The 12,809-nt window shown below is 44.1% G+C and overlaps 1 protein-coding gene across 3 annotated transcripts in view; it reads right to left on the reverse strand.

Moving 5' to 3' along the window:
* LRRC28 (leucine rich repeat containing 28) overlaps positions 1-12,809 on the reverse strand; it is a 344,717-nt gene that overhangs the window by 263,987 nt on the left and 67,921 nt on the right. For all 3 annotated transcript variants that reach the window (XM_078683129.1, XM_078683127.1, XM_078683130.1), the window contains exon 4: positions 3,043-3,080. In XM_078683129.1, the coding sequence (XP_078539255.1) occupies positions 3,043-3,080 (38 nt within the window). The remainder of the gene's footprint in view (positions 1-3,042; positions 3,081-12,809) is intronic.

Consider the following 12,809-nt stretch of genomic DNA (forward strand, 5'->3'; position numbering starts at 1 on the left):
GACTGTCATTTTGTAGGCACATGCATGCTTGGTGCACACACTTTCAAAATGATGTAGCCGGTCACGTCATAGTCTGTTTTACCTTGTTTAGTCATATTGCAGTTCATCAAGGATGCTGTAAAGCATGGTTAAAATATTGGCAAAGCCAACAGGAACCAAAGGTGTGACCTATTGGCTTTACCAATGCTTGGCAATGCTTCCACAATAACTTTTTCCAACTCCAACACGTTAAAAGATTAACAAAATATAAAACATTCATTCCTGCCGCGGCATTCGCACACCCATGCTGCTCAATCAAATCCTATACCTCAGTGTACAATGCCATCACTCAACATATTTGACAATATAATAACCAAGTGCATGTTGTGTGAGATGATCCGACATACGATTGACAATCCCAAGCAAACAAGTGCCTAGAGGGCTGACTCATTCCCACTCTATATGTATGCCTTCTTGATGCTGACCCGACACTTCACGGACACTTGATCAAGCCAATAAAGAAGGCTGACCCAGAGGCAATTTTTACGTAATACAATTAATCGCAAGTATTATTTTTAAAATGACATTAACCCAGGGAGAGGGCAAAGTTCATCTTTTCAAAAGGCTAATAATATGTTCAAAATATATTGAACCGCCTTAACTAGGATTATTTGAAATGTGGTATAATTTCCAAATCACTAAAAATGTCCTAAAAAGTACTACATTCGCAATTATTGTTTCCAGGCATAGTGTCTACATGTTTCAGTGCATAATTGGTAAAACAGTAAGTGCCAGGGTCCTCGTCAGCTGGCCACTGCGGTTTGCCCCATCCATTGCCTCTGCCACCGCTGACAACAGCCGCACCAACTCAACGATTAACCCTCACAATCCTACAAGTGTGAGAATTCAGACTATTTCGGACCCCAAAAGCTATAAGATTGGCATGAGTGTGAGGTGTTAGTCACTTTTACTCAATAATTAATAAACAACTGTTGTGTGCTTCTCTCTAAATTAGACAAACAGCACCACCATGTGGCAGACAGACAGAAGTGGCAGTGTAGACAATTAAGTGCTGGTGCCAAGCACCGAAAACCATTAGTTCAAATTAAGAACTGTCAGCTGCAGTAAGCTGCAAACTGTACAGGGATAGATGGTTAGATGTACACTTCTGCATGTCTTCACCCCCTACACTTTTATAGGATTTCCGAAGAAAGAGAGAAACCAGGGGCGGCTCTAGGCTCATGGCAGCCCTGGGGAGGGAGCGTAGGTAAGGGGGCCCGGAAGAGGGGGTGGTCAGGGTGTTTGGAAGTGGAAAAGAGTCGGAGGCCGCCAAATCCCTGCCAGGGGCCGCCACGCAAATATGTATCCATTCTCAGAGGATTATTATATTAAGGATATATATTGGCGTGGCGGCCCCTTGGGTTTGGCGGGCCTGTGCAGGTGCACAGCTTGCACATGCCTAAGGTCGCCCCTGGAGAAACCCTGTATTCCATTAACTTGAATAAAATGGGGGGGGGGGGAAAGAGGTCACCTTTGGCTTATTACTCAAATGTTGCGATATGATTTACTCCAAGTGCTGTGACCATTTGCCAAGTGAAGCATTCCCAGATGAAACTTAGCACACATGGAGGGAAGGAATGCAAGATATGCATGGTCTAAGTAAAATACCTGGCTCTGAAGAACCTCAAGTTAATGTGTCCAAAAATTATACTTACCACATCAAGAAGTTCCTGCCTCTCAGGATCCAACATGGGTTAATCAGTGTCAAATTAGATTCATTAATATTAATTGCAAACTATAGATATTGAACTTTGCCACTACCCTGTTGCTTGGGAAATGCTTATTCACCTCACCTCGACTCGCTACAAATCAAAACAGAACTGAGTCTGGAAACCGAATGGATCGGTGTGTGCACATTGACTGGTACAACCATGCTTGGAAGAAAATCGGTCAACACTCAAATACCTCTGCCTCTCATATGCAACATCAGCCTACTTGCATGTATGTGGCCACTTGGATCGCAAAATGTATGATAAAGTCCTCCAGGCAATTGAAGCCATCCTGCTGCTATGCTGCAGTATCTGACAGATCACATTTACTGGAAGTCTATGGTAGAGCGTAAGAGCAACCAACAGCAGAACCAGACTGCAAAGCCTCAAAGGAGGCTGGGGAAATTCGGTGCCTTAAAGAAAGCCAATACTGACACTTCGGCAGTGTTAATGGCCTCCCTCCTTCAGAAAAACAAAGGGGTTTCCTCTGCTGGGAGCTTCTGCATGTACACACACCGACACTTCTGCGGTGAAGTACTCTGCAGAAGGTACCCAGATCGGTATGTGGTTTGTGTATATTTGATCTATGCGTGAAAAAGAGAAATCACAAAAGCCCAACGCAGACTGCTGAGGAGAAGAAAAGAGTGGTCTAATCCTCCTCTGTGGAAATCTAGTGGATTTCTTAAAGGCTGCAGTGATACGGTACAACAAATCTCCAACATCCATAAGCAACTCTCCATCCCGATCACGTCCACAAGGAATCATGAACTTCTGTTGAGCTCTCTCTGGGCCCAATTAATCCCATCATCACTAGACTGAACCGCCTTCTTCCTCCAGTACCCCACTGGAGCCACACAAGCTTCTGCAGTGCTCAAACTCCCAGATCACCTTCTAACACCGATCTCACAGCCACGTCTACCACGCACATCACATCACATGCACTGAATGGCTCCCAGTGATCGACTTCTGGACTGCAGCTTCCCTTCTTCAATAGCACTCTTCCTTCCAGTGCTCTGGGTTGTCTCAATAAGAGCCACATTTATGCTTCTCAACCTGTTCACCAGGTTTAGTTAAAAATCAGAAATTGGATTTAGGCCAGCCAACAAAAAAGGCAAAACGTTTCCTCATTTCTTTAATTCACTGACAAGCAGAAGTGAAGAAGATTCATCATCTGGAGATCTAGTTACTGCATTAAGCACTCTTTCAAGTCAGGAAGGACATTCTAAATAGAACCGGTGACGGTAAAAGCCTTTGACAGCGCAGCTTATTGTACAGAAAAAACGAAAGTGCTTACCTTCGGGCACATAAACGATGTTGTTTGAATGAAGGTACCTGGGAAAAGAGAAGTATAAAAGCAGCGGCTGTTACTCATGGAGACTTGTGCACCTTAATGATTTAATACATTTTAATCTTAATACTTTGTACACTGGGATGAAGTACCGGTTAGAGCACCGGATGTCAATAGTAAACACTGGATGTTATAAAAGTGACGTTTACAAGTTATAGCACACTCCCCTCCAACCCCCACCCGCAGCCCCCTCCCTCAGGGAAACAGACAGGGTTTACCAGGTGGGCCCTGGGACATCTGCAGAGCTTCAACACTATTTTGATTAGTAAACGAATGATGGCAAAAGTGCATCGGTCCTTGGCTCAGTTAATACACACGGTGAGTTCTTCCACATCAAGAAACCTGCTGTGCTACAGCATCACCAACTTGAGGGCTGCTCTCCCCACCAGCGAATACAGATTTACTCCCGCACTCGATAGGAACAAATACTACCTTAAACGTGCTTGGAATGTGCCTTGCTAAAGTATCCAAATATCCACAAATTCACAGGTTCATTTGCGTTCATCTGTTTTTTAAAGCATCCTGTCTTGCAGCATCCAAATCCCTAGCCCTGGGAGTAGTTATACTCCCATGTAATACACTATGGAGGTTTAGGAGCGTGAATGGGCACCAAGGAGCAATTTGGTGCGCACGTGGTTGTGTGAATCGGGCGGACAGTGCTTCACTTGGACACTCGAAAGAAAGCAAAAATAGGGCGAAATTCTATTATTTTATGCGAGACATGGCGCCTAATATACATATATTGTGTTTAATAAATTGGTGGAGTCTGGCCACTCTTGTATAACCATGCTTTTATGGAGTGGAAGTTTATAACAGTGCAGCCTAAAAACAGCTTTTCTATGCAGCAAATGAACATTTTTCAGCAAGGGAGCAGCTAAACGCAAGCAAAACAAAGCGAAGTGAAGTGTCAAACTGCTCTAAGCGGTTTTTGGGATAGTACCGACGTTACGGCCAGCAGTGCTTCCAAAACATCATTTTAAGACAAGTCTTACACAAAAGCAAACTTAAAACGGTATGAAACTTGCACTCACAAGACAATACATAAACGATGCGATAGTAAGATGGATAAAAGATGCACAACCTTTACTGAAAAGCAAATAGGCTTACACTTAATTATTTTTAGTAATCAACAAGAAAATAAAGGTGACCAAACTACGACAGAATGCAGAGAAGGGGGAAGGCTGAAGACTGGCCAGAAATGAGACAACTGAGCATTAGGGCTGATTTCCTAGCATTAGTCTCTTCCCTGGGGCTTTCCTCTTCCTATCTCGAAAAGCAGATTGGAGAGAGGCAAAAAGTCATATCCTGCGGCCAGAGGTCCTATTGTTCCACAACATGGTATCTGTCACTGCATGCAGCTGGATGATGTTTATACAACAGGGCTTGTGGCAGGAACAAGTCCCAGGATTATGAGACCCACATCCCAAAGGTCCCTTCTGCTAATGCCAAAAGGAGTGGAGGCCGCCTCGTGCAGTAATTCTTTGGATTCTGAGACATGAGTTTTCGGTGTGTCCATTCCTGGATTTAGTCTCACTCTCTGTGCCATTAAACAGCCGCTGGGTTCTTTTGCCTTGCAGAGTGCATCCACCTTTCACTATCACTACCTGCAGACCTCCCTAACCGCACCATGGCGTATAGAAAGTAGACCACAGGCAGCATTAACGCATCAAAGCAAGGAGCCAGCAGAAGTGGCTTTAGAGGGCTATGATTGTAAAGTAGGCCTTCATGAAAGCAAATGCTAGTACTCGAGTGGAGGCGGAAGGATACATGCAAAAAGCATTGGGGGGAGATGAATACTCCATGCAATGGTCTAAGACGTGATCGACACAGCTGCAAGCCCATGGCTCAAAGAGGTTGAATGAATGACTGAAAGGGGTAGACCCAAAGCCCACTCTATGCATATTGTTAGCAATAGGTTGTTTGCTAACTGTGCTTTGAAACTAGGACATGAAACAGGCACTTATCTCACAGTGATCATGCAAGTCCACATATCCTTTCTGTAAGCCATTCTCACGCTCTAGTTTGGCTCCACCTTTCCCTTATAATTACCAAATATGTTGTATGACAGAGACACACATGGCTAAACCACGTGTGCCTCTACAACGCTGCCCGAACAACGAATGCATCGTAACAACGTATTCCTTTAACACACATGCCTTTACCATGCAATTTTGTGGTAATAGCTTGATTGGTAAAGGGATACGTGTGGTAAAGATCACAACCCAGCACCCCCCCCCACCTGAGCCCTAAAACCAACTTGATCCCTAAAAACAACCTGACCCCCTTCCTAAGCCCTAAAAATAACCCAACCCCCAGCGAAAACAACTCCACCCCAGCCCTAAAAATAACCCGACCCACTCAGCCATAAAAAGAAACCCAGAACCTCGCCCACCTACACCTCCCCCCACCTGAGCAAAAAAAAGAAAAACCCCAACACTCCCCAAGCCCTAATACAACCCCAACCCCCCAGAGCCCTGAAAACTACTCCCGCCCCAAAAAACTATAAAACCCAAAGGCCCCAAAAAATAAAACCTTACCAGACCATGTCCACGTCTCCCGATCCTGAATCTTCCTGTGCCCGTCCATACACGCATCTAGACCATGCACTGCCTTAACAGCGCATATGCGTGGTTAAGGCATATGAGTGGTTAAGGCAAGGTGGTTTCGCTTGCGGGGAAACAGCACGGGTGGCTCAACCCGTGTTGTAGAGGCCGTTTCCTAACTAAATATTTCTGCTTGGTGTCTCCACCTTTGGCAAAGGGAAGTTAGGTCTTTGAAAGATCCCTATTGATACATATAATCGAGTTTCTAGAACTCTGGGCTGGACTGGCCTCCTACAACTCTAGCATTCCCCCAATGGGCTGTTGCTTTTAGAGCAGATCGGGCTTCATTACCCAACCATGCCCACGGCTCCATTATAGTCACCGCCTCCTGCAGTCTGGAGCAGGTTTGAACATTTTTGCCTGGGCTAATTATGGTTTTCAGACCAGCACTGCCAATACAAGTGAAGCTCCAGCCCTCCTTGAGCTGAGCATCGCCGCCTCTCTTAGTGCCGAGGCTGCCCAGGGTTCCCCATCTCTCAGGCTGTGCTGCAGCAGCCGAGAATGGTTGAGGGGCAGGAGCTGCACTCCCAGAGCCACAGAGAGCAGGGATGGGATCCTGGGACTGCAAGCTGCGCCCGTGGCCACTAGACTGAAGCACGTTAGGATCAGAGGTCCCCGAAGACCTTGTTGGGCTAAGACAATGGTCTTGTATAGCCCAGCTGTACTCATAGATTTGTGGATTACATTTTGGGTTTTGTGCACCAGCTCCAATTTAGGGAGTTTTACGGGACACTGGATTTAGTACACCTGATAACCATACAAGCTTATTACATCCAGAGCTGCTCCAAAAGTACATCATGTAATTGCTTTGTGACGAACTCTAGTGTTTTTCTTGAATTTCTGATTCATGTACTTATTAACCCTGCAAATGAAGCCTATATTCACCAGCACAGTGAACCTGTCGAAGAATGCTCACTAGAAGGAAGATTGTATCTATCGGGAAGAAACCCACACATTAACCCAATGATCTGCAGCACGCCAAGGAGGCCCACACGGCTGCATTGGAAGAATAAACATGAACAGCTCTTCTCAAGTACCTATTTTTACAGGTTGCTTCGTGCGTTTTAAATAAACATTATTTTAATCATGTAAATCGAAGAATTTCTGCCATGGTCTGCTAAGAAAACGCGACTGGCATCAGCAGGACATGGCGATGCTCGAGGCTAAAGGTTATGCTTGGCTCTCCCGGACATGGAAGGATCCTGGCCCAGTGGATTAACGCTCGCTGCTGACATCTAGCGCGATCTGCAGGTCATGTGTTTAAAATCTGGCGAGACCAACTCAGCCGTCCAACCTTCCCTGGTCAGGGCTGGAGTACTATCGAATACACTTACAGTAGTACCGGTTATTTACAGCACTCGGAAACGGTGGGATTGCAGCAAGAGGCACTCAAGAAAAACAAGCTATTATAATGCAGTCCTCGACTGATGAACATGACCCCTGCCCGTTAGCAAAGAACGACAACTATCCAATTCTATGGAAAACAGCGGCACCAAACACTCCTAGTAGACTTCCTTTCAAATTGCAACACTCACTAGAAAAATGATAAAAAATGAAGGCCCAGCATCTTAGATCTAGGAAAGACCTAGCTCAGTCAATACTCGGTTGTTACCATAACGCAAGAGTGAGTATGAGGGACAAAGGGAATTTTTAAAAGAACAGCCCGAATTCACATCCCCAATAAACTAAATTGTAAACAACACAACGAACCGGGTACTCGGTTGTTCCCTGGAACTATGGAAACGACCTCTTATGAACAATACAAGCTTTCTACCCAATTTATTCCAAGACGCTAATGCGTATTGTTACATTGAGGGCAGAGAGACGAAATAGGAAGGAGCTTAAGAAAAGCTACTCTACCTCCTCCCAGAACAGTAGGGCTGCCAGAGGCACCTCATCTTCAGAAATGTACAGCCGACAGCTTTCCATTAAAATATGGTTCAGGCTGAATATTCAAGTGCAGGATTGGATTTATTTTTTTAATAGAAAGTAGCCGTCTCTTCCTGGAGTTTGCACCACCTTCAACAGGTTCGATCCCGCTGATGATGCAGAGATGTGTGCGGGGCGGAAGGATTGCATCAGGTGCATCAAAGACTTTAGTACATATACATTACAACGAACTCGTTCTTTAAATAAAATGCTCCCAGCAGTAGATAACACCGCCCCGATCGTTGTAAAATATAGCTGGCACTTGGAACGTGTTTGGTGATTTTTGGAGTAGCGTCTTTAATGCACTTGATTCATAGCGGCCACCTGCCCAAAATCCGGTTCGACGGAAAAAGAAGCCTCGAAATAATCGGCGTAGAATGAGTGGCCAGCTCTCTGATTACTACTAATTGAGGTCTGATGCCTGCACAGCCACGTAGGAATGAAATATAGGATGCTTTTCATTTCGGAAGTTATATAGTGCCACAAAATTCTGGAAATCTGATGTACACTTTTACAAAATGTTGAGAACTTTAAGAAAGACGTTTCAGTAAGTGTTGTGACCCTAAGTGGTGTGGATGCCTGTAGATCTGAAGGACTACTAGCATCGAGAGCTCTTTGCACTAATTGTCCGTACTACAGACACCCCCCTGAAGGCATAACTGACTCTTCTCTCCGAGTTGAAATTGCTAGGGGCTGTGGTTTAAAAACTTAAAGCAACAGAATATTTTTTGTTACTGGGTTTAACAAGTTAAAGCAACGGAGCTAGTTTTTACGGGATAATCGATTTACAATACTTGACCAAACCTATACAAGTAAATGAAATCTACCCCTCAAATGAAACATTCAATTACAGTGCCTTGGCACCCTCTGGTGGCGAAAGTGCTTAATTGCAAAGGCGGTCAATATTAACACGGATACCCAAGTAATGTTATGCATGCCTTACATTCCCTGAACTGGAGAATCCCTCATTCTTAAAGGCTTTGAAATTCCTCTTCAAAGCGTCGCGACCTTGTAGGATGCGGTTCGCAGATACTTCATCCACAGACTGTTGAAGCCCAAACAGGCTGGGGCAGAAATTGTGCAACAACTGCAGCGAAGAGCAGGGTTAGAGATGGAAACCATGTATACGACGTGTTTGCCAGGAGGAAGCTTGATGTGCTCGGCTGCTACATTCTAATCTTCCATTTAAAATGCTTTGGACTCTTGGCATTTTACTGCAGACTAAGGACAAAGATGAATAACGGTTAACAAGACGTTTGCAGTTCAGAGTGCACAAGTAATAGCAATGCCAACTAACGCATTCCACCCGCGTGGTACCCCGACTCGAGCCCTGGGTGCACACATAACTAAGCAAAACCAAAGGAAATGATGGACGGAGCGTTGACAATACAAGCACTCACCCCCAGTCAACTGATCTGGGTTTAATTCATCACCATTCTTTAGCCCACTCTGCCACCCCAGTTCCGACATGGTCATATGCAAATCAGTCTGATCCTGTGCCTCATGGGAACAGCCCAGCCCGAACTGGATTAAACCCAGATCTGTGACTGGGGGTGAATGTTTTGCCATTGTGCAACATTCCGTCCATCATCTTGTGTGTTTTGCTGTCACCCTATGTGGGAAGGGTATGCCCAGACGTGGGTCCCGTGCTCACAAAGCCACTGGAGTCAAGCTATCCTGGCTGAAGATGGCTGATAGCCAGAAACCGGTCCTAGGATGCTTGATTCCGGTCCAGGGAAGACATGGCTTGGCAGTTCGGGCTGGACTGTTCCCATGAGGCACAGGGTCAAGACTGATTTGCATATGGCCATGTCTGAACTGGGTGGCTTGGTGAGCAAAATAACGATGGATTAAACCCAGATCTGTGACTGGGGGTGAATGTTTTGCCATTGTGCAACATTCCGTCCATCATCTTGTGTGTTTTGCTGCACACATAACTAGACAGGACCGCCAGCGGCGGTGCAAGCTTCCCACTCAAAACGGTAGCAGCTTGTGCCTCACATGTCTTTTGCCATCAGGGCACAAGTCCTAAAAAATGAAGGGAGGGACTGACCAAGTTCGGTAGTATGCAAGTGAAAGCATGACGCGCGCCATCATAGCACATGATGTCACAACCTGTGACGTTGCACATGACATCACAGGAAGGGACATAACAAGTGATATCAGATATTAAGACCTCACATGTTTATCAGGTATATCATGAGTACATTTTAAAGCATTTGAGATATAACAAATTAAATTTTGCGTTGGGGTTGTGCAAAAAAAGTGGCGCAATCCTGATGCAAAATCTGGGCCTTAACTAATACTTTTTTTTTAAAGCCCTGCTACAAAGATATTGGCAACAAGGAGAAGCATGGCAGTAGATCTGTTCTACTTAATTGGTTGCAAAGTCTGCATTTTAAAATATTTCCTTGGGTTAAGGTATCTTCTGTACAGGTGTCCAGTGAATCTCAGGGAATAGTAGTAATGGTGAGATAACTCTCAAGGTTAACTCATTTGTGGGAGAGATCTGTGTTTTGTGAATTCCCAGATTTGATTCAAAGTAGCATAGCGGCTTAATATGTCTCCTGCTAAGCACATCATGTAACATGAAGATGACAGATATTTATTTTATGGAGATAGGTAAGTGGGTTACTACTTTTTACAGACAGATCCTTTTGTTACCGGAAGTTCATAAATTGTAATCCTTCTAATATAGCACAGTGAGATATGGACATGTGACTCCTACACCTTGTAACACTCCTCTTGTACACTGATTTACACACTTACATGATTTATTGTCAACGTATAATGTGTATGTTTTGTAAAGAGCTCTGACACCCAGCATTGGGATCCGTAGTGCTATAAAAGAAAAAAAACAGTGCTATTGAAATTATTTGTGTAAATACTGGGACAGACCAGCACATATGACATTCTTACAGTGCATGTACTTGTATGCAGGGACTGAACAAAGTCAAAAGCATCCCTCTCTTAAGTACCTGTGAAGAGATAACAAGCTGTGGGCCTTTGTTTCCCCTCGGTTGCATTTACTTTTAAGTGTGAGGTTCCAGGCCGGCTCCAGTCAGGATATTCAAACAAAAGGAGGCCTGATGGCCCCTTAACTTCGGCCTTTATCTTGGGCCAAGTTGGAGGGGGGAAATAAACCCTCACCATCTGCACGTTGCTGCTGAGAATGGAAAGCAGACAACGTACAGGAGCTGCTGAACGTGTCCCGGTGTCTGAAAATTACACCGGGACAAGTTCAACATACTTCTGTGGGGCACAACCTCTTGGCAGGGTGGACTGCATTCACCCCCTGAAAATAGTGGGTGGAGGGTGTGAACCTGCGTGTATCCCGACTTGTGCCCTGCTTGCCATAAAAAACAGTTCGAAATGCAAGCAAGCCATCCGACGAGCTGCTTGCCCCGGATGGGGGAGGCTGGGTGGGCAGAAGGCATCTCCCGTAAGTAACTGCCCCAAATACATTTCTCTGCCCCAGAGAAACTAAAGAACCAATAAACCTGGCTGTGATATATACAAAAAGCATAACATACCAAAAGAGAAAATATATCCATGCTTTTTGAGCACATTTTGTTGTGACAACTAGGATCAGAATGTTATGCGAGGATCTAAATACCTCAGACTCAGAGATGACATGAGTAAAAAAAAAATATTTGGGAAAATAGTTTGGTTTTACCCGACATAAATTGCTTTATTTAACTGCAATAAACTGACAGAGTGCCAGTGTCTCAAATACGAATAACCCATTAATATCAATGTCCTCAGAGTAGTAATTTGCCACCATGCTGCATCAGTACCCGGTTACTGAGGGAGAGCGGGTACCCAGTGCCTGTCAGCTACTAAATATAAACACCCCCAATAACTTTACTTAAGTAGCTGTAAACTAGTTATGGCTGGCTGGGAGTACCACTAACCCAGACACTTCTAAATTTAAATGAAAAATTACAAGTAGAAACACTTTGGTATTTTATTAAATATTATCTGAACAAAAGTGTTTTCTTTAACGTACTGAGGCTATCACGCCTACTGACAAAATCAGAGAGATTCGGAAAGGGCTGAATCCGATTGATAACATATTTCTTTTTAAACATTTTTATTGAGGTTTAAATTTTCTCCCCACCTGCAAGCAATCAGCAATCATATTTACAATAAACAAAATGCCCCAAATTACATTTCATATAAAGCATATGAAAAAACAGAGAATATTAAGAAGAGTCCTGAAAAAAAAAATAGAAGCATTTTTTACGGGAATCTTATCCTAACTACATCCCCAAGCTATGTAAATTAATAATTTTTCATTCCATTTATTACCGGAGCCCAGATACTTTGTCCCAGAATTTTTAATTTCCTACCCTTTCTATCATATGTTGCTCTCTCAATTGTGTATAAAGAGAGTAGGCGAGCCAGCCATTCTTGAAAACTTGGGGGTAGAGGATCTAACCAAGCAGAAGCAATTTTATTTCTTAACACAGACATAGCCACAAATCAGAACCAAAATAAATTTCTCTCGTGGGACACACTGCTAACTCCAAGCAAGATCAATTCGTGAGTTAGCTTAGTTTTTACCGCAAGAGACCGATCTAGATATTCCTCAATCCTGTTTAATAACCCTTGTAAACGAGGGCAAGACGCAAACATGTGGACTAAGTCAGCATCAGAACCCCCACATCTTGGACAAGTAATCCCGGATGTCCCCCCCCACTGTGCAATTTTAGCTGGAGTATAATACAGCGAAAACACAGTTCTTTAGTGTTGCGCTTGTAACCCAGCAGAGCACAGAAGTGTCCGTCCGAACTCCAAAGATCTCGAAAATACACCCGGGGCGGCTCCCACGCGCTCAGCCCACTTAGCCTCCTGCTTAATAAGATCATCTTGCTTTAGCTTTGTTCATTCTGCATAGATCAATTTAATACCCCCTTTGCTACCAGCAAGTATTATATCAACCACAGCATTGCTATCAAACCCACAGCCCCCGCCTATTTTTTTACAAAAAAAACAGCGGATTTGTAAATATTTAAAAAAATTGTACTTTGACAAAGAGAACTCTAGCTGTATGTCAGAAAATTGGCGAAAACCATATGTCCCAAATAGATCCCCAACCTTAGTAACACCCTTGGCTTCCCATTCTGCCATAATTTCATCTGAAAAAATTTCTGGAAATGTAGGATTTTTATATATCAC

Source organism: Lissotriton helveticus, chromosome 3_1, assembly GCF_964261635.1.
Source record: "Lissotriton helveticus chromosome 3_1, aLisHel1.1, whole genome shotgun sequence".
NCBI lineage: Eukaryota > Metazoa > Chordata > Amphibia > Caudata > Salamandridae > Lissotriton > Lissotriton helveticus.